Source organism: Poecilia mexicana, unplaced genomic scaffold (assembly GCF_051168715.1).
Source record: "Poecilia mexicana isolate PSO_F unplaced genomic scaffold, ASM5116871v1 scaffold_2, whole genome shotgun sequence".
In the NCBI taxonomy this organism is placed as follows: Eukaryota; Metazoa; Chordata; class Actinopteri; order Cyprinodontiformes; family Poeciliidae; genus Poecilia; species Poecilia mexicana.
In genome coordinates, this window is record NW_028263371.1 from 1,010,784 (window position 1) to 1,033,748 (window position 22,965).

General features: G+C 41.4%; 2 protein-coding genes across 2 annotated transcripts; both read right to left on the reverse strand.

The window, feature by feature from the left end:
* Nucleotides 1–141: 141 nt before the first annotated feature.
* Nucleotides 142–3,864, reverse strand: LOC148160325 (protocadherin-23-like). Its single transcript, XM_088003709.1, has 6 exons — nucleotides 2,564–3,864; nucleotides 2,366–2,479; nucleotides 1,515–1,726; nucleotides 1,277–1,428; nucleotides 579–709; nucleotides 142–473 (listed from the first exon to the last, which is right to left on the reverse strand). The coding sequence occupies exons 1-6, from the start codon at nucleotides 3,366–3,368 to the stop codon at nucleotides 142–144; spliced, it is 1,746 nt and encodes a 581-aa protein (XP_087859835.1). The 5' UTR covers nucleotides 3,369–3,864.
* Nucleotides 3,865–4,303: 439 nt separating this feature from the next.
* LOC106904113 (protocadherin-23) lies at nucleotides 4,304–22,519 on the reverse strand. The gene is made up of 13 exons (XM_088003710.1): nucleotides 20,572–22,519; nucleotides 18,397–18,588; nucleotides 18,105–18,309; nucleotides 16,848–17,084; nucleotides 11,455–12,483; nucleotides 11,194–11,381; nucleotides 10,387–10,486; nucleotides 10,146–10,315; nucleotides 8,743–9,586; nucleotides 7,996–8,235; nucleotides 5,487–5,621; nucleotides 4,408–4,617; nucleotides 4,304–4,356 (listed from the first exon to the last, which is right to left on the reverse strand). The coding sequence occupies exons 1-13, from the start codon at nucleotides 22,315–22,317 to the stop codon at nucleotides 4,304–4,306; spliced, it is 5,349 nt and encodes a 1,782-aa protein (XP_087859836.1). The 5' UTR covers nucleotides 22,318–22,519.
* Nucleotides 22,520–22,965: the final 446 nt, after the last annotated feature.

Genomic DNA, 22,965 nt, shown 5'->3' on the forward strand with positions numbered 1-22,965 from the left:
GCCAATAACAGGCAGTGGATAAATGAATTGCTTCATTCTGTGATTTTAATTTTAGAGAATGAGTTATAGTTTATATTGAGTGCAAAACGTTGTTAGCAAGGAATGAAGATTTGTAATAAAATCTCATAGCAGAGTTATAATTCACATTTGTAAATCATGAACCTGTTTTTCCTCTTTTATTTGTACCTGGTAGGAGACCTGTGTGAAGACTGGACTGTTGTCGTTGGCATCCAAAACTTGAACTTTGACCTGTCCGCTAGTTTGATGGAGCGAGTCTGACGCAGACACTCTCAGAGTGAACTCTGTCTCCACCTCGTAGTCCAGAGGTCGGGTCAGCGTGATGACACCCGTGTAGCGGTCAATAGCGAATGGGTCGCTGGTGATGCTGCTGTTTAAAAAACTGTAGGTGATGGTTGAACCGAGGTCCACATCATTCGCAGTCACCTGGGTGACCACATAACCTGCTGGTAGATCTAAAGAGAGAGAAAAAAATCTCATAACAGGTGGAATCCTTTTCCAATTCTATTCTATGATGAAAAAAATGCTTCGAAGGATCCGCTGTGAAGGATTACACTAACTTTCATATATATAGACGGGCTCCATGGGTGGGATTGCAGGGCTGTTGTCGTTGACGTCCACCACCTGGACTCTGACGGTGGCAGTACTGCTCAGTGGAGGATTCCCCTTGTCTGCTGCCTGCAGAATCAGCCTGGGACATAACGGTGGAACGATTGAGATAATGCTTCTCTGAACATCATTTCATGAGTATCTCGCAAAAGCACTCAGATCCCTTGATATTTTTCACAATTTTACCTTTATAATCAACATTACTGAGATTTTTGGAAATAGACCAACACAAAGTTGCATATAATTCTGCAATCAAAGGAAAAATGATCAGAGAATTGCATTTTGATTCTCCTTCACTTTGACTGCTGCTAAATAAAACACAGCGCAAACTTCAGAAGTCACATAACCAGTAGAGAGACTCATTCTACATGTAGATTAACCTCAGTATGTATTTGCAGATCTTAAGTATACCATAAAAATGTATCTAAAATGCTTGCAGGAAGAGGTACTTCATTTCTATAACAATCTGGAAGTAACCAGACACTTTAACCTCGAAGGTCTAACTTCTGATTAAAGAAACTGGATAGTTTTATTGACTCAATATTAAATAAATAATGTGTCAATATTTCTCTATGTAACTGGGCTTTATTTTAAAGCCCTGGAAGCAGCAGAAGTTTATTTAACACTAGTTGACACACACTGTTCTTACCTGTAAGAGGGAGTTATTTCACGGTCCAGCAGAACGTTGGTAGCAAGGATCCCTCTCACAGAGTCCAGAATGAAAGCTTCATTAATGTTTCCTGACAGGATGGAATACTCAATCTGTCCGTTTTCACTGCTGTCAGCATCAGAGGCAAACACCTGTTTGAAATACAGGAAACAATAAGAATCATTGAAAAGCCCAACTACTACTGGATCTGTCCACATGGTGGATAAAGTGGCTGTACCTGCATGACGTAGGTGTTACGAACTTGTCCCTCCCAAACAGCCGTTCTGTAGTTGCTGAGTTCAAACAGCGGCGCGTTATCGTTGACGTCCAGCAGCGTGACGGAAACCCTGCAGTGGGCCGTGTGCAGCCCACTGTCGGCCAGAACCACCAGCTGGATCTGAGGGCTCACCTCGAAGTCCAGGGAATTTTCCTTCTGCACTCGGATCTCACCTAACAAAGACGGACAAAAATGGCGGTGAAGAAAAAAAAAAATCTGCTGCTAAAACAAAAGCCATTAAAAGCTGTTAGCTCAGCTACTTTCAGTCAGATGAACAGCTTAGAGCATAGACTGAACATAAGACAGTCAGACAGAAAAATGATATTTTTCTTCAGCAGGGGAAGCGAAAATGGAGGATCTAACTGTGGGTCAATGCTAAAGGCTAAAACAAATTTGAGACTGGGGTTGAGCTTCCAGCAGGATGGACATGTAATCATAGAGTGACTGCTATATTCATAAGTTTAATTCAAACTAAGACTCGGAGACAACACTGGAACACAGATTCTCACACATTCTCCACTAAATCTGACTGAGGTTGAGCAGTTTTACTAAGAACTGGCCAAACCTTCAGCTTCTTGATGTGCACAGCTGATGGATACATTCCCCCAACAGCTGATTTTATTTTATTTTTTTTAGAATAAAATAAATAAATCACAAAAAACAGTTGACGTAAGGAGTAATTTGACAAAATGTTAAAACATCCAAGTGTGAGGCACTACAGATTCCCTGCACTGACCCTTTAATGCTAACTGTGACAGCAGCAGCTTTAAAATAAAAAGAAAGGAATAAAACAGTTTGAATGTGCTCTGTACCTGTGTAGCGGTTTATGGAGAACGCTGCATTCTCGTTGCCACTAAATATGGTGTAAGTTATCCTCTGTCTGCCGTTGGTGTCGTCACTGGCCTCCACTTTTGTAATCCAAGTACCTTGAGAAACATAACATGAAAATGTTGCTCAGTTTATTTGTATTATTTATTGAAAACATTTGGAGCAGAGGCGATGAGACGCACCTGCTCTGCTGTTCTCCTTGACGGTAGCGTTGTACACTTTGTTTGTGAACTGAAGCCCGTCATGCTCCCCCTTCAGATGGACCAACAGCAGGCAGGTGGCGGTCTGCGGAGGACGTCCTCGGTCTGAGACCAGGACCTCCAGCTTTCTGCCAGAGAAAGCCGCCCTCACTCGCCTCCTGAGTGAAATCTCTCCTGAAGCGGAGTTGATGTCAAACAGACTCTCCTCGCCTGAAAACCTGAACTGGACCGTCCCGTTCTCACCCTGGTCAGCGTCTGTAGCAACCGCTGTGGTCACTACCTGATTTGGTTGGGTCCTAATGGAGACCCAGGCATGAAGTGGGTTTTGGTCACAGACGGGCGCGTTATCGTTGACGTCGTCCACCTGAATGGTCAGTGAAGCCACAGAGCTCAGTGGGCCCTGAGCGGAGCCGTCTGTGGCCACGGCTTTCAGGGTGTACAGAGCCCGGCTCTCTCTGTCCAGAGACCTGGTGGTGCGGACCACTCCGGTGAAGGGATCCACCGAAAAAGCCCCCTGGCTGTTGTCATCTGTCAGGGTGTAGGTCACTTCTCCGTTGGGACCCTCATCGGGATCGAAGGCGGTCAGCTGCAAGACCTCTGCCCCAGGCGGTAAGCCTTCACTGACGGAGGCGTGGTAGCTCTCAGGACTGAAGGAGGGGGCGTTGTCGTTCTGGTCCAGCAGGAGAAGGAGAAGCTGCGTGGTGGAGCTGAGAGGAGCGGGGCCCGAATCCTGAGCCTGAATGGTGAGAGTGTAGTTCTGAATTTCCTCCCGATCCAGAGCCTGCATGGTGCTGACCGCTCCGGTCTCACTGTTGATTGTGAATCGGCCTCCGTAGTCCTCACCTAAAGTCGTTTAAAGAAATAAAGAACCAAAAGAGTGCAGCTCATTTCAGGTTATCACAGTTTGGATTGTTGTTACAAATAGATAAAACATTGATATCATATAATTCCAGTGAAGTGTGAGCAATTTTTAAAAAACAGCAAACAAAAAATGGAAACAACAAACACAAAACCGTAAAAAAAATAAAAATTAATATCCTTTAAATGTTTTCATGTTTTATTACATTACGACCACAGAGTGCAATATGTTATTGGGATTTTAGGTTACACACCAACAAAAAGTCGTACAAAAATGTGAACTGGAAGGAAAATTACAGTTTTTGTGCATTTCTCTTATTTATTTAGCAGCACAGTAAACGTTAAAAGGCTGTGCATTGGGAGAAATTTGAGGCCTACATGCAAAACTCTACATGCTGGAAATCTAACACTCCACATCATGCTGAAAACACCACCATTACAGTGGCAGCATCATGCTGTGTGGATGCTACTCTTAAGATGAAGGAGGTTAAACACAACGCAAAACAAGGCAAAAGCTTGAAAATACTTCAGGCTACAGCGGAGGTCCACCATACAGGATGGAACAATGGAATGGTTACATCAAAGTTATATTAATCTGTTGGATTGGAAATGTCAAAGTTCAGAACTAAATTTATTTGAAAATTTGTGCAAAAGCCTGAAAATTGATGCTCAAAGATGAGCTTGTTCTACTTTGCTTAGGAAAATGAGCAGTGGATATGAAAAGCTGATAAGAAGAGTTTTCCTCCCCCAACATCTGCAGCTTTAACTGTAGTGGAAGGTGACTTAGGGCCCTAAATACATGGGCATGCCACACTTTTCAGACATGTATTTCTGAAAAACCACATTTCACAGTAACACACTTTTCTACGTCGGTGTATTAGGGCCAGTGCACATAGAAAAGAAGGAGGAGTAAAATTCTGATAAAAAAACAGAAATTTTGAGATTAAGCTCTGAATTTTTAAACCTACCTATTACAGAGTAGTGGATGGTGCCGTTTTCTCCCAGATCAGGGTCAGAGGCAAGAGCTGTATGTATAACTCCAGGAGAAAGATTTTCTGGCAGGCTGATCTGGAACAGTGGCTGCATAAACTCTGGAGGGTTGTCGTTGTCGTCCAGGATGGAGCACAAGACTGTGGCTGTCCCCAACAGAGGACGGAAACCGTTGTCCCGAGCCTGGACTGCAGACAGAAATCACAAATGAGTCTTTATAAGGGAAACCTTGACAGTTAGTAGACAGACTGACACAATGCAACAGAAACAACCTGGAGCTCAGAGGGACATTTGGGGTTTGCTCCTCCAGACCAAGAAATTGAGCTTAGGTATTTATTATTTAGTAAAAATAAAAGAAAGAAAAGAAAAATAGATAAAAAGATAAAAGCATCCATACAGCTTTTAATACACAGTCTAAAATACCTTTTTTTTTTTTTTTAAAGAAAATTCTTCCTGCTGGGATAATTGTCACCACATATTTTAGTATTTCCTGACAAAAACTCCTGTGTGATTTTGGCTCGACTTCACGTTCAAGGTTTCCTGTCATTAAGATTTTATTATTGGATTTAATTGTTCGTCCTACTGGTGACTGTACAAATATTGTTATAAAACATCTGAAAGCGTTTTTAATCACTAACCACGGCTGGACGGGTGGTGAGTGTAATTACAGCATGCAGCCACGTGAGAGTGAAAGCAAACAGAAGGCTGCAGTCGGCCCAGGCTGGACATGCACACCGGTCAGACTCTCAGCTTCCTTCAACATAAATCAGCCTGCTGGATCAGTTCACCCTCACACTGAAGGCAGACCTCTTTATGAATTGATAAGAAACAGACTGAAATGCAATCAGGCTGCGTTATTATCATTTGAAAGACTCAACCTTACTATCATCTGCCTGAAAATAAAAGATCAGAAGGGAAACAAATGTAATGATGAGCTGCATGGTGGGACGGTGGTTAGAAATGTTCACTCGGAGGTTTGGGCCTGGTTCTGTCTGGAGCTTGCAGTCAGACCTGAAAGATGAACTCATCAGTGTTTGGGTGTAGTCAGGTGTTGTACCTCTGAGGGTGAAATGTTGCTGCTGCTCTCGGTCCAGGTGGGTGGTGGTGGTGATCAGACCAGTGTACGGGTTGATGCTGAACAGCTCGTAGCCGGGGCCCGGCAGCAGGCTGTACCACACCACGGCGTTGTCCTCTGGTTGGAACAACACGGGACAGGGACTTACACAGGTTGTTTCGATTGATCAAAATTTAGCATAGCCTTAACATTGTTTTATTTGATCTTCTTTTATTTAAATTTTTAAGCTATTCCTAAAGAGGAAAATTTAGTTTTTTATTTGTATTTTCTACTGTTTTTATGGTTTTTAATATTTCATAGTATTGAGTATCGGTCTCTTTTGAATTGTTGTTATTTTTATGAATATTGTTGAGATAATGTAAAGTTTCCCGTCTGGTAAAGCTGGTAACCTGAGTAACCTCATAGTAACCAAATCCATCTAACGGTATTAATAAAGTTGATTGACTGTCTGTGGTAATTGACTGATGAATGGCAGATATAACAGCAAAAAGTCTTCAGCCTTGAGGAAACCTCTGTTAATGATCGTTCTCTTTGAGCAGCATCGTTTATTACTAAGCAGTTTTGAGCTGCTGACAGCGTTCTGCTGCTGGCGTTCTCGCTAAAACCAGGAAGCGAGAAAACATCACCCAGCTGTAAAGACCTTCCACTGGCTCACTGGAGCTCAGAGAAACGTCTAATAACAGACTGTTTCCTAAAGTAACTTTAGCTGTGTGCATGAAAAACTCGAGACTCAAATCACATTTTGCCACCAACCTGCAACCAGTTAAATCACATATTTCCTATCAAGATCAAAGCTTGAATGTGCCAACCAGCACAAAATGAAACTGTCATCCATTTTTTAGACTGAAAATCTCCTTTGACTGCTTAACATGCATGAAGTGGATAAATAGATCATCACAAGCACAGAACAATGGATATCTTTGGTGGGAGCTTATGGAAAACAGCAGCATAAATGATAATCAAATAAGATGGTGGGAGAGCGCCCAGAGCTGCGAGCCGAGGCAATCTTAGGAGAAAAAAAACAACGAAAAAAAGCGGCTTCTATTGGCACAGATGGCTTGGATTACCGCAATCATCACGAGAGACGACCACTCAGATCTCCCAGAGGAGCCGTATGCTTGCTGTTCTTGGACAATTCTCAGTCACAGGAATGTTGGTTCAAGTCAATCCCTCCCCACCTCCTGAACCTTCTGCTGCACAGCCTCCAACCTCCAGCATTTAAAAAGACTCCGACTGTCAGAGCCATGAGACAGACTGTGATTCTGGAGGGCAAGAGCCCACGTGTTAAAATAAATGGGACAAAGGTGTTGAGTAGGAACCATAAATAAGGATCATATGAATGAAATTTAGCAGGATGTAAAATAAGCACTGTGGTTGAGAGAGACGCTGATAAAAGGACATATGAATAAACTTTATGATCAACCGCAATTCTGATGGGATTATTATAAATCAAGCAAACCATAACTTCAATTCACTGTTATGCTGTCAGTCAGCAGGCATGGCAAAGTTTTAGTTATTTAACCACCTTTGGCATAAACTTTCTCCAAACTTTGAATTACTAAACTGAGAAAGTTGCAGAAACTAGTCTTAAAAATACACTTTTTAGAACTTTATTTTGTTCTCTTTGAGTTTTATGTTAACTTAATGTGTTTGTTTTCCTGCTGTAACTTTGTAAAACTTTAAGTCCAGAAGCAGATGCTGCCATCTAGGGACGGTACAGAAACACTGCAATTTCCACCCAGACAGGCTTTAAAGCTGTTAAAGGTATTAAAGTAAATTAATTACAAGGAATATGTTTGATATGCAAATGGACAGACTCAGAACAGCTTCTTCCCACCCTGATCTCTAACATGCACTAATTATATGGTGGTATTAGGTGTATGTGTGTGTAAAATAACATTAGCATATTTATACTTATATTGTAAATGTTTCCTACATTGTTTGCACTGTTTTGGAGCTAAATGTTAGGCTGTAAAAACCTGCATAAAGGTAATTTATTCAAAACTAACTGACTTCTATTTTTTTCTTATTTAAGTTGTTTTTTTCTCTGATTCATGCTTCATTCTGGTGAAATGTTTACAATCAGACAATAAGAAAATTAGGCTTTGAAATTAAGAACTGAAAGTGTTGTTACCTTATGTTTTTCATCTAAAAAAATAATTCAGAAATGTTGATCGAGAAGGAAATAAAATAGATGTAGATGATTTTGTTAGACAGTTTCTTTAAGAAAATGCATTACTCAAAAAAGTATTTTAATTAGTTTTTTATTTACATAGAAAATAGCATTAGTCAGGCAGAACAAATCTGCTCTTGCTGTAAATGTGCCATTCATTAAAAATAATGTTCCACAATAATAAAAGCATTAAAAATGATCAAAATGTTTTTTTCACCTTTTATACTATTAATGACACTTAAAAGTGTGGATGGATTGATTAATTAGAATCTTAATATTTAAAGGGAAAGATGTAGGTAAGTAACTCATAATCAATACCTGAATCCATATCAGAGGCAGAGACTCTGAGCAGTGGCTCTCCAGGGCCTTTATTCTCCACCACACTAGTAACATAGGTGGTCTGACTGAAGACGGGGGGCTGGTCGTTAACATCTCCCACCTCCACTGTCAGGGTCTGGGTGGAAGACAGAGAGGGGACGCCCTGGTCTGCTGCTCGGACAGTCAGACGGTGGACACGCTGGGTCTCATAGTCCAAAGGGGCAGAGAGAAACAGAAGGCCTAAAGAGGATAAGAGAGTTTAAACAGTCAGCTGAGGAAATAATATTCCAGTGATAAAGGAAGAATGATAGAAATGCTAAATATAGAATTTATTCTTCCTTGGCTGCAGCAGCATTACTTTTCTGTTATGGAGATTTGGATGTAGACAAAAAGTTCAGTTTTGGGCTCATTTATCTTGAGAACCTTTTTTCTAGTCCCAATATTACATATGGCTCGTTAACGATGGCTTTCCAATAGTTAATATTGTTCTTAAGTGCAGCTCTTCTCAAACCTCAGCTGTTGATCTCAGATGTATTTTTCCTTCCATTTGACCAATGTGTGCACCGTTTGGGAGCATCATATGATACCAAACAATGCCTTGTTTGTTGCTGTAACATGTCAAAATGTGAAAAAAGGGGAATTCATACCATCAAAAATACATTTTGCTTTGGGGTAAGAATAATATTTAAAACATGTAACTTATTTATTTCATGCTCATCTAGTTTATGCACAAAAACAAACAAATACCAGTTTTCTCTTCCAGTGAGAAGAATCCTTTCTTGTTTCCATTTATAATGGAGTAGGAGATCAGTCCATTCTCCCCCTGATCACCATCTATTGCCACAAAATGGTGCAGCAGACTGCCCACCTCCGTGTCCTCCATCAGCTGCACGGAGTGAGCAGACACGAACACAGGCCGGTTATCGTTCACGTCCAGCAGGAGGAGCCGGACCGTCACTGACGTCTGTTTACGCTCGTCCATCCTCTCTGCCTGGTCTGTGGCGGCGACAGTAAAAACAAACGTCGGCGTGCTCTCACGGTCTAACGGTGCCGCAACTGTCATTGCACCTGTGTGTGAGTTCATGTGAAAGGGGAAGTGTGGGGTTGATCCACTGACTTCAGGGTCAAAGGTCAGAGTGTAGCGAAGGGCACTGTTTGCAAAAGTCCCATCTGCGTCTCTGGCATGAAAAGCAAAGGCCAACGATCCAACGGCGGCGTCTTCCCTCAGACCGAACATCAGCAGTTTGTTGGGGAACCAGGGGGCGTGGTCGTTCACGTCCTCCACCGTCACGCTCACCAGCACGGAAATGTTCAAGCCAACAGATGCACCGACGTCTTCCACTCGAGCCACCAGGAAGTACTGCTTGGCAGACTCGTAGTCCAGTGGCTGGTTGACATAGATGTCGCCAGACGTGCCGTCGATTCCAAAGAAAATGCTCCCATCTCCCTCGGCGATGCTATACTGAAACCTGCCTTTATCCGAAACGCTGACCGAGCCGATGACCGTTGCAGGTTCGGCGTCCTCCCTAACCGAGAAATGCCTCACTGCTTGTTGATATGAGCTGCCATACTCATCCTCCAACCCATAAACCTGCAGCAGAAATGCACCAAATTAAATGTGTTTTCTTGTAAACTGAGAAAAAAAGAAAATAACTTTAAATTGGACAAAGACTAAAATAAAAAGTTACTGTGGCAAAGCATTCATACCAATAAGATGTCTTCTATTTTAGGCTACAACCACTAACTAAATATATCTTATTTCCATGTGGAAGACCAACATGTGTGATTGTAAAACTGAAGAATAATTATTAATGATTTTCAAAATGTTGAAACCAATAAAATTTCATGTACATTTGTACTGAGCCCCCTTTACTCTGAATAACTTAAATAAAATCCAGTGCACCTAAATGCCTTCAAGAGTCAGCTAAAGAACATAGAATCTGAATAAAATACACAATGTTTGTAACTTAAAAATGAAACCAATTGTGAAATTTTTTAATAAGGCCTCCCTCCACCAGGAGGCGACCTCGAGGAAGACCCAGGATGGGAGAGTTTCTGAGCTCTCTGCTTAGGCTGTTGCCTCTGCAACCCGACCTCAGATTGAGCAGGAGATAATGGATGGCTGGATGGATGTGGCATATGGAAGGTACCTGTATGTGAACCACTGCTGTGTCCTCCAGAGATGGGGTTCCACCATCCCTGGCTGTTATCTTGAGAGTGTAAAATGGTTCAGTTCTCTGACTGAAGAGCTGCGTGGTTCTGATGTCTCCATTTTTACTGTCAATCTCAAAGTGCCTGAGACCGTTCTCCTCTGATCCAACTGAGAGAGAACAAGAACATTCAGGATCTCACTCATGTTTTTGCGCAGCAGAGAACACGTTTCACACTCACCTGTTACTAGTGAATGGGTGACGGTTCCATTCTCTCCAGCATCCAAGTCTTTGGCAAACATGTTGGTCACCAAGAATCCTGCAGGTACGCCTGCCCATATCTGCAATAAAGACACAACGTGAATAATATGTACATGAATGCACATCTAGAGATGGTTCTGCTCTGGTTTTCTGTTGCTGTGTGTGGCGCCACTTGAAGCTCTAAATCAGTTCGAGCAAAGATTTTATTCACTTTTACGTCATCAATACTTTTGCACTAAATGGTTATTTATCCAAAAAGTCATTTTTAGCTATTTTGTTTTACAAACTAGTGTAACACAACATGCTCGACAGAAGTTAACAACAGATGGACAATTAAATTGGGTAAACAGTGCAGATGTGTTTTTTGCTCCTCTCACAAATACCAGAAAATAGAGCTTATAAATGAGCAATTCTGCATGTTATAACAGTGTGCAGCTCGTCAGAGAGAGGAGAGTTAACAACTCTATGAGGTTTTTGTGAATTGAACTGACTGTGGAATGAGATACTAAAAGCCCAATGATGAGGTTTATGTGACTAAATCTGTGATCCTTTTAAGGCCATTTGAAGTAACCTGAAAAAAGACAGTTTCCTATGTTGGGATTCACATCCACGTTGTGTGTTCTTTGCTACATTGCAACACACACTTCGGTTTAACACAAGCGCTAACATAATTTCAGTATAAAGGTGCACAAAAACCACCGTAGAAGCATTTAAACTCTGATCAGAGCCACGCTGTGATTCTCCAAACTCAGTTCGTTCATACTGCCATCTAAGTCAAATTTCTTACAGGAACATTCAGCTCTTTGCTGGAAGGCAGATGATTAAACTGTGGAGTGTTGTCATTGATGTCAGTGACCAGGACATGAACATTGGCGGTGGCATTGAGACGAGGGTGACCTTGATCTGTCACCATAACGGTCAGGCTGTGCTGGCTGTGTTGCTCCCGGTCCAGCGCCACCCAGTTGATGATTTCACCTTAAAAAGAGAAGAGAAAAATGAGTGAGGAGAGGAAACAGCTGGCTGGTGCTGGTAATAAAACCATTTTTACCTGTTTTAGCATTGATGCGGAAGTATTTCCCATCTGAGAGGAGGATGTAGGACAGCTGGCTGTTCTTCCCAGAATCCTTATCCTTGGCTCTGACTGTTCCCACCAGCCCTTGTGGAGATGACCCCTCTGATACAGTGAAGTAGTACACATCACTGCTGAACACTGGGGGATTGTCATTGACGTCCAGCACCAGTACATTCACCATTGCTGTTGCTGTGACATTGGCCAGTGAAGCCTCTCCAGAGGTGGACAACACCTGAAAACGATATCTTGACTCGGTCTCAAAGTCAAGATTGCTGGAGAGATACAACCATCCAGACTTTGGGTGGATGCGAAAAGGAGGCGGAGGGAATCCAGCTTCTGCTTCCAAAGAGTAAGTGAGACCTGAGTTTGAAGTGTGAGACCCTCGGGTGCGGTGCGCCCTCACCTGGATGACGCGGGAGTCTTTGCGGTAGCCTTCCCCTATCTCCACCTGGTAGACCAGCGTCTCAAAGGCCAGGCTGTCATCTGCAGCTGTGTGGTCAATGTTAACCGAAAGGGTCAGGGTGGAGCTCAGGGGAGGTTTTCCTTCGTCTTTTGCCAAGATTTCCAGGTTGTATCTTTGCTGTTGGCTCACATGTAAGCTCTTATTAAGTCTAACCATTCCAAGGTTTGAGTCAATGGCAAACACTTCACTTCTGCTGCTTTTCAGATGATACTGCACTACGCCATTGGCACCGCTGTCATGGTCATGTGCGTGAGCGATGAACAGCACTGTTCCAGGCCGAGTGCTTCGAGAAACAGTGATGGTGTCTTTCCTCTTGGGAAACACAGGGGCATTGTCATTGACATCAGTGATGGTGATGTTGACCTGGGTGGTGCTGTAAATAGGAGAAGTGTCTGTGTAGGACTGAAGGAACAGCAGGGCATAAGGCTGAGACTCATGGTCCAGAGGTTTGATGGTATTGATCACACCAGACTTTGGATGGACAGAAAACCAACTGTGAAGGTTTCCAGAAGAGATTCGGTAAGAAACGGGCTCCGTTGAATCTGGAAAGACATGAAATAAAGCTTTTCAATACATGGTGGAGTTTTATCTAGACTTTTTTTAGTTTCAACATGAAACATCTCCAACAAATTTCTGTTTAGTACTTTTCGTGACTTTTTTTTGTCAAGCTACTAAACTCTAAACTATGAATTATTCAGGCTTTAAAGGACTCCTGAAGGGATGCATCAGTGTTGTGTCTGCACAGAACGAACAGTTTTACAAAAAAATGGATTAAAGCAGATCTTTCTTTTTTTTTTACCAACAACCTGTGGCAAAAACACAAAATGTTCCCATTTCTAGATGAATTTATAAATTATTTCTTGGCCAACTACAACTGGTGAGAAAAAAAGGAAAAAAAAATAACAGCCACCATATAAAGAAAGGTTTTGAAATACCTGCTAACGACCTGATGATGACTAAATACTACTTAGAATCATAATAATATAGAAAATGTATTTAACTGAACTGATTTTATCTGAATGGGACAATGCACATTAATGAATGTACCACATTGCCACAAATACAATGTGGCAATGTAGTAAGATGCTAATTTCTGTCTGTAGTCCCATGAAACAAAGAGCACAACATGCAAACAATAATAATAAAATTTCATTAAAGAGAAAAATGCAATAAAAATAACAAATAAAATCAATATGGGGGTAGGTATTAAAGTGCTAGTGTATTTTATAATGTTGAACAAAATCTGTCATAAAATAGTAATTGAAATAAGAGACGTCTGACTGAGGTCAACCCCATCAGGGTTACTATTTATAGAAACAAAATAATGTCACATGTTGCGAGATACAGACTCTGTACAACCGGATCATCAACATGGATTCATTCTTCTTATGAATATAAACACATTATGTTTCTCTATCTTTACAAAGACTAATTCATTTCTATAGCTTAATCTTGACCTACACTGTAAAACTAACCATTACCAGTAACCCGAAAACTAACCTAAACTCAACTGACGCCTTAGCCTGAAACTTGACTTATGACCCCAAAACAACACAGCACAAGGAAATGGTGCTTACAGTGTAACAAATGTAAGCTCTCTCTCTCTCTCACACACACACACACACACACCCACACACACACCCCCCCACACACACACACACACACATGCACACACACACCTAAAGACACACACACACACACACACACACACACACACAGAGTACATTAATTACCTTATAGGTCAGAAAATCCCAATAATCTCAATCATCTCCTCAGTGTGTGTGTTGCATCTCAACACACACACTGTTTCAGTTACAACCTACTGAAACAAGCATAGAGCTTAACACTGGCTGGCCCCTGCTGTTTCTACTTTAGACTGAAGTGTTAGTCTGTAAGTTGATTAGAGAGCCTTAAATGACTGTCTGCTGTGTGTGGCTGAGTGCTTTAACTAATGAGTCGTGTGGAGCAGCATGTCTATGTAAGAATAATCCTGGAAACCTTCAAACACACATATTTATAAAACAGAGCAAAAAAAATAGTACATAATAAGCTGTTTAATAACTGTATGTTCATGATAATATTATGAGACATGGTAAATAATGTTGATTTGACGTGTGTATGATTAAAGAAAACAATAGAAATTTCTCACTCTTTTTTTTATTCTGGATGTCAGTTCGACTGATATCTGTAATTGTTTTCGTCACAAAGAAGACAAATCCTGTCTAATCCATTTTGTGTCACCTTTCATTGCCCTTCAAATGGACTATTTTTCGTTTTATACAATCAGGATCTTCAGTCGTTTGGGGGTTTTCTGGGCTTGTTGTTTATCTATTTGCCTTAAGAATTGTAAATCATATTTAGTTCAGTGTGCTCCTAGTTATTTCAGTGAAATTATGTTTATTATTATTTATTCATTTTGCTCAGTTTTTTTGTCTGTAGATTTGAATTTTTCAGTTCCCCTGTTGGTGTTAATGTCATCTTTAATCCTGGTGACGATGTTTTTTGAAATGAATGCAAACTTCTCTTTTCCTTATTTCAGTAGATCTTGATAAACCTCAAGGACCAAACTACCTCCAGTCAGTACTATTTTAGTTTGAATTTTCTCTCTGTTTTTCTCTGTGTAATCCCCCAAACCACAGCATTTTAAAAATAGTAGAACTTATTTTGTTCCTAACAGCTCTGTATTGGCAATAGAGAGCTGTTCTCTGAGCCTAACAAGCAGTGCTGACTCACACTAAATGTGATATGCTAATAGATTAATAGATTAACTCAGAACAAGAACCACAAGGAGAACCCAATCAGAATCAAAGAAAAGTCTAATTCATTTAAAGACTTAGTTGCATAATATTTCTTTCAACGTCTAATCTTTAAATTTCCAGCAAACTGTTTTTCCTGCTTCCACCTGCAGTAAAAAAAAAATAGCAAGATAACATTTTTAAATTGTTTCACACTTTGGTTCTGGATGCCAAGGAGAGGAACCATCAGGCGTCCACTGCCAGAGCCAGATGTAAGCAGCTGATATCTGAGGTTCAACAGACATGTCAAGAATTCCTTAATCATAAAGTGGAGAGTCTCAGGCCCAGAACCACAGGTCCAGAACCACAGGTCTGGACCCTGAATGGTGACAGAAGAAAACCCAGGCTGAGCCTCCTGCTGCAGGGATCACTGTGTTGGTTAAAGCTGACTCTTGAGATGAACAAAACTAAATTAATATTTTCCAGAAATCACTACCAGATCACAAAGTACCAACTTTACTGCTCATGGTGTGTAAATGATTAGAGGAGCTGGTGGGTGTAGGATGGTACCAGAGGGAACAAGCCCAGTAAAATCAGTTTGCTCATTGCTGCTCTGTAGAAGAACCAAATGATGTCCAATGGAGACTCTCCTCAGAATTGCAACATGATGCTTAATTATTTTGTTTTTCTGTTTTAATGTGTGTCTAATAAGGTTTGCTTTATAATTTGATTTTTTTCCATGTAGTTTTAAAAATACATTGTCAGCACAACAATTGCACCAGACATTTTAAGCATGTGCATACTGTATTCGTTTGGATGGTTTAGATTATTAAAGGGGCAGTATTATGAGTTTTCCAGGCACATAGTATCGTTTTATAGCCCAATCAAGTAACTATGTTAACTTCAGTTATTATTATTGAGTTGGTCAATTGGGTCTCTGTCTCTTTGAAAACTCTCTCTTTCTGAAACTCCACCTTCAGGAAGTCTTCACTACATGGCAACAACATGGTAAAAACAGCGCTGGTAGCGTTTCACTGAGAAGCAGCTTCTATGATGAGCTCAACTGATGCACAGTTCCACCAGGTGTTGGCTAATTTCTGCTAGCTAGTCTGAAGGAGCTGAATGGGAGGGAGGCATTTTGTGCAGTGGCTGTGGAGATTAAAAGATTTCTCAAACATGCATAAAAGAATCAATGATGTAAGGTTTAAAAAACGTTTCAATTCTGGCTGAGACTAGGATAATTATCAAAACTAATATCGATCTTGATCCAGTATCTCTTCTCCTTGGTTTACCAAATAAACATATTCAAAATCAAAACAAGAGTAAGTTGTATAATGTCCTAATTTTCTGTGCTAGAAAGAATATTTTGTTACAATGGATCTCTAATAAATCTCCTACTATTTTTGGGTGGAAGAAACTTGTTTTGGAATATATCCCTCTCAACTTTCTAACATGCCTAGTCCACTCTAAGACCGACACATTTGGACGGATATGGAAGCCCTTCTTGGACTATGCTGAAGGACACGTGTCTACCATCCTGTCTCGAGCATTTATAAATGGTTAGATGTGAACTATATAATGACGGAAATATGTGTGCCCCCCTATTTTATCTTTTTTTTTTTTCTGTCTCCTATGGACTGCACTGCTGTGCTTTTGTTTTGTTCTGTGTTTTGTTGTTGTTGCTATTAAACAAAAATTAATAAACATATCTACAAAAAAAAAAAAAGTTTCATTTTACATAATGCAGCCTCTTTAACATTGAGGTGTTTGGGTTCAGGAAGGCAGCTAAACTTAATTTATTTTTGTTTAATCTACATCAAAAACAATGTAAATCATAGTGTTAACTGAACAATCACTTAGATTTATAATATTAGTTCATACTTTTGCACCAGATATATTGTGATATGTGAGTGCTTGTACACACATCAGGAGAAGCTGTCTAGAAAACACCCAAAACCTGAGCAGTTCAGCTCAGCTTGGTGCAGATACTATTCATGTTCATTTTATTCATAAATCATGGAGAATTAGATGCAAATCACAGATGCAATTAACACTAAAGGCAATGCAATACTGCTGTCCAGTATGTGTAATTGGATTTTCAGCACGCAATAAAGTAAGTGTAATCTGATTACTACTGCTTATAGACGCCTTCTGCTTCCTTCTCCACTCACCGCTCAGGCTGCTGGCCTCCACTGTTCCCACAGATGTTCCCAGCGGTGCGTCTTCAGGCACTGTGAAGGCGTAGCGCGACCTCAGGAACACCGCTGGAGCGTCAGCACTTTGGACAACGTTGACAGTGACCTCTGCGGGTCTGGCTGAAGACAAACCATCTCCATCCTGCGCTGTTATTAGGAGCTTCATGCTGGCTGCACCCAAGTGTGTCAGAGAAGAGTTCAAGAAGAGCATTCCTACAAAAAAATTCAGAAATAAATCAGGTAGAGTTTGCTTAGTATTTCCATATAACTAGGATGATGCAAAAATAACAGATTCATCTAGCTGTTTTTTATTTCTTTAATCTAGCTCTCTGAATAATCGTCAAAACAACCACTTCATGTTAGAAAATGGCATTTAGAGCATTGTTAAACACAAGTTGATGATGTATTTTCTTTTTTCGCAACTTTTAAATTCTTTGTAGCTGTGCATAGACCTAGTTTTACCCCTGACCACACTGGGATCCAAAGCTTTTAAGCTTTGTGCTCCACCCCTGCTGAGTGGTGACACTTGGAATCATATCATGGGGATTTAGAGCAGCTAACAAGGCGTTTATCCCTGAAAACAACTGACACTCAAACAGGTTACTTAAACACAAGTGAATCTGTGCAACAAATCAAGCTTAGAAGCCATTTTTATAACATTTTATATACGACCCTAAGTTAATAAAAGAGCTTCATAGAAGAACAAGCTTTATAAGGTGACGTAAGGTGGGAATTCATTTAAAATAATTCATTTTAGATAAACTTGTAAAGTGCTCAACACAATAAAAATGTTAAATAAACCTAAAATGTTGAGCTAAGATGTTGATGTTGCCCCTAATGCTGGATTAAATAGTCAAAAACAAAACTATATGTATTGAAGCATAAAGCACAATAAAAGTGTCCAATTTAATTAAAGGTGTTTTTTTAAAGCAATAAACAAGATTTAAGTAACAAACATATTGTTCAATAGCGGCTATATGAGAGGATTGGTCCTTGTTGACATTAAACTTGGCTGGTGGATTGATAATAGAGTAAATCTGAGATAAAAAAATAACTTGTTCATTCAAGACTCTGCAGTCAATCATTTTAAAACCGTTTCTGGAATGAACTGGTGAACAGTGTAATGATGACAGAGGTGGGTGTCAAAACTACAGACAAAACTAATGAAGTATAGTTTTACAGTTTTAAAATACAAATATAGTCCACCTGTGTGTGTATCCAGTGTAAACAAACTGGACATGTCTCCTGGATGAATTTCGTAGGTAACCTGTCCGAACCGGCCGGAGTCCTGGTCCGTAGCGATGACATTGACCACCTCGGTACCAGGAGGTGCATGGCTGCTGATGCTCACGGTGTATTCCTCAGGACTGAACACTGGAGCGTTGTCATTTAAGTCTTGTATCTCAATGTGAACATATGTTTGAGCACTCAGGCCTCCCTGAACGAGAAACAAAAAGAGTTAGAACTAAGAAAATTTAAGAAAACTTTGACATCATCTCTCAATCATGATCTTGATTCCACTCACTGGATCTTCAGCTTTGATCAAAATGTCATGGACACTCGTCCCGTCGTCCCGATCAATATCCTGAGAGACACACAGCTCTCCTGTGTGAGGATCGATTTGGAAAAGAGGATGACTTTCCTGACTGTCGAATCCATCCGACAGGGAGTAGAGCAGAGCACCAAACTCAGGGCTGTCTGCGTCCGTGGCAACAACCTAAAGCAAAGATAAACACAATTTTCATATATACTTGTGTTAAAATATTATAAAAGGCACATCGGTTCAGACAAATCACATGTCTGATGTTTTTTTGTGATGTTTGTGAAAAATAAACATCTGCTTTGTTTTTCATAAAGCAGATGTTTTTTGTTTTTTTAATTAAAAATGAGGATTTAATAATTAAAAAAAAATCTGTCCTAAACGATTGTATCAGTCAGGTGATGTTTAAGTACAACAACCTTCACTCCTGGTCTTACCATCACCAACACACAACTCGGCTTTTTGAATAAATATATGAGGAAAAACATATACTACTCTCACAATGGTAAAAAAAACAGGTAAAGTAAGTTATTTTTAGAATTAAAATTATATACTTAATTAATCCATTTGATCATAACAAAATCCACCTCATATTTTTCCATTTTATAAAATGCTACTTAGTTTTGTTTTAATGTGTTCTCATGTAATCATAGTTGTTCTAGTTTGTTTTAACTGCACATTTCTGGAAATTGTGAATCATATAATGAGTTATTCCGTTAGTGAAGGTCAACATAATAAAAGTGCAAAAAAAAAAAAAAAATCTTTGGAAGTCAAAGGGCGAGGAGTGTCATCGCTGTGTAGTTCAAAGAAACAGTAAGAAACACCTCAGTACCGACAGTTTCTTTCATGTCCACCTACGACCAAGACAAGAGGCAGATTTACAGTGAGGCAGATCATTTCCAGGCCATAAAGAAGATAACAGCTCAGAATGAATGAACTCTGATCACGGGACGTTTTACAGACATCAGGCCAGAGTCTAATGAAACGTGGACTAGAGCACACTGATCACCAACACACTGATACAACTCAGCTTTTCGTATATGAGAAAAAAGACCTGACGTCCCACTTATTCATTTACTCACTAAAGGCATGTTGTATTCATTTATAAAAACAGAACTACATAGTTCTCACCTAATGCAAAAGTCCCTTCAGACATTACCTATAATCAATTCCTATAATCAATTCTGTGCCGTGATTAGAGAGGTTTTTTGTAATTAGCATATGTTGGTGCCGGGCTGCAGGAGAGTGGCACGGCGCATCGAGTCTGTCATATGAAGACCACGAAGCTGAGCTGAAAGCCGGGGATGTAGACTGTGTTTGTTGGTGAAACAACACTGATGCCTTTGTGTTGTCAGACCCAGAGCTACTTTTGTCTCAAGAGTTGAAAAAAAAAATCCACTCAGCACAAAAAGGACTCGACTTTGAGGATCTCTAGCTTTCATTTAAAAGCTTCTTTCTAATGAAAATGTGAGGGTAGAAAAGTAGTTTTCAAGGAGGGGTGCACCAATAAATCGACTAGTTGATAAATCTCTCAATTTTGCGAGATCGGCCGATACTGACATGTAAAGCCGATTTGATCGACTTCTGGAAAGGTCTAAAAATTATCCACTGTCCTCTTCTGCTCTGCTGGGAGAGGTTTGACTGTTAGACCGGCCCACCAGATCATGTCTGCAAGTTTGCAGTTAAAAGTCACCCCACTTTTGCTGTCTCAGCAACTTTCTTGCTATATTTAGCAAGAAATTTATTTAGCAAGGAATATATTTTTTGAGACAAAAAAAATTGGTATTTGCTAAAATCAAATCAGCAGAATAGGCAGGTCAGGCTTCTTAAAGATTGGTGATCAGCCAGAAAACTGCAGTCAGTGCCGCCCTAGATTCAAGGCTTCAGCTTAAAGTTTATTTGATTATTTATTTTAGTTACCGGTCGATATAAGTTCCTACCCTCTTCTATGATCATGAGCTTTTTCTACCATGACCTCATCTATGATCATGGCCTCCTTACTTAGGCTGCTACCCCTGCGACCCGACTCCGGATAACCAGAAGAAGATGGATGGATTTTAGTGACAACAAATCTTGTAAAAAAAAAAAAAAAGGAGAACCTAAGGATATAGATTTCAAAATTGGAACATACAAATTTCAAGATAGCTAGCTATAGCATACTTGTATGAAGCAGCTTCCAGTGTCCATGTGCTCAGGTATGGACACGTTGTACAGCTGCTGCTGGAACACTGGCTCGTTGTCATTCACATCCTCCACCAGCACTGTGACTGTAGCAGTAGACGACAAAGATGGCTCCCCTCCATCCTCTGCCAGCACCAGGAACCACACCTCCATCTGAGTCTCCCTGTCGAGGCCTGCGGCAGTGGTAACCAGGCCAGAGGTCAGGTCAATAGCGACCAGGCCGTCCTGGTGTGACTTCAGGATGGAGTATCTGATGTTTGAGTTGATGCCTTCATCAGCATCCCGGGCCCTTGTTCGTATGAGGGAGCTCCCCTCAGGAGCATCCTCAGCAATGTTAACAGTGTACACATCCTGTTCAAAGACCGGCTGGCAATCGTTGGCATCAGACACCTTCAGGAGGAGAAGTGTCTCACTGCTCAGAGGAGGGCTTCCAGAATCAGATGCTTGCACCTTCAGTTCATACAGATCCTTTTCTTCCCTGTCCAGCTCAGAGTTGACACACAATGCATACAGAAAATCATCTGTTTGCTTCAGGGTAAACTTCCCATCTCCTCCCTCAAGAGATACGCTGATTCCGCGCTCCTCCAGGTCTGGATCTGACACAGAAATCCGGGCCACGTATTCCCCAACGGCGGCTGCCTCTGACACCACAGCTTCTCCTGTCTCACTGAGGAACAGCACACTGATGGTGGGGCTGTTATCGTTGATGTTAAGCACCTTGACACCAACAAAGGTGCTGCTGTACTCAGGCTGAGTACCGTCGTCTCTGGCTCTGACAATCAGCTCATGAAACGGTTGAATTTCAAAATCCAGCGGCTTGTTCAAATAAATAAATCCTGTGGTTTCATTAATGGAGAACACATGGTTGGGGTCACTCTGCCGCCTATTGATCTCATAAGTGATCCTGCTGTTGTCACCCAGGTCACGGTCGCTGGCCAGCACCTGAGAGACAATGGACCCGATGGGAGCATCCTCACGTACTGAGCTGTGGTATTCACTCTGGTTGAATACAGGAGGGTTGTCGTTCTCATCCAGGATGCGGATGTCAACCTGGACTGTCCCAGTCCTGGCTGGTATCCCCCCATCAAAGGCCTCAATGGTCAGAGTGTAGAAGTCCTGTGTTTCTCTGTCTACTCTGCTGTTCAGGACCAGATCCAGGCTGTGCTGCTTCTCAGATCCGATTCGAAAATCCAAGTGGAACAATTCTTCCATCTCACTCTCTCTGATCCTGTATCCCCGCGTGCTGAACTCCTCCTCATCCCGGTCTGCTGCGCCTTCAAGCGGAAAGCGACTCCCCGGTGGACTCAGCTCTGAGATTCCCAGCTCCACTTCCTTTCTGGGAAACACAGGTGAGTGGTCGTTCACGTCCTCCACCTCTATCCTCACCCGTATCATCTCTCCTGTGAGAGTAGCTGCCACGAACTCGTACCGGTCTCTGCTTTCCCTGTCCAGGCCCGCCACCGTGGAGATGATGCCCGTGTCCGCGTCTATCTCCAGGTCTCTGAACACATACGAGTCTCTGCTCTCTGAGATGAAGAAGCCGGTGCTCGGCGCGCTCAGGACCGCTCCCAGATCTCCAACGATGGTTTTAGCGGGCAGGCCCTCCTTCACGGTCAGCGTCAGGTTGAAGACCCGTCCGAGCGACTGCGCGCAAAACAGCGCCAGGAGGAACACCTGGAGGAGCGCAACTGGCGCATTCCTTCCGCCCATGACTCCTTCACTCATGGCTTTGGGATCCTTTCAGTAGAAGGTGAAGAAAAACTACATCTTTTTCGCGTCAGTCGCGTTTTAAAACCACTTTAAAAACAAAAGCTGGTGAACTTATCTCGTATTTTCGCAGACTCCAGTAAATATCCATTTGTATTTAAGTTGTTTTTCCAGGAAAACTGAAATCTTGAACTTCTGGCACGATGCTGCGTAATTCCGCTGGAACATCTCACACAATGCGGCACATCGTAAAGTCCAGTCTGCGCACTGATAGCTCCTCCCTGCAGGCTGTAACACCGGGCCCCACGCAGATCGGCCCCATCTGTGGCCGTGATTGCTTCAAATGTAATTAGGACAGCAGATTACCCTGCTGGCAAGTGGCCTTTTAGTTCTGGACTAGAAACAGGAGACCAGAGAGACAGAGACCGTGTAACCCTATCGGTTATGGAGAAAATCTGTGATTACTCTTATCAAATGAAGTGAAATGAGGGCTATAAATAAATTAATAGTTTAACATAGTTCAACAAGCTATTTCGCTTTGGCAAGAGTGTTGAAGCGGCTCCCTCTGCTGGTGAAAAAGAAATTAAATAAAATTTGTATTTTTAAGGCCTGAGTGCCAGAAACACACACGCGCGCGCACGCACACACACACGTCCTTTTCTAGAC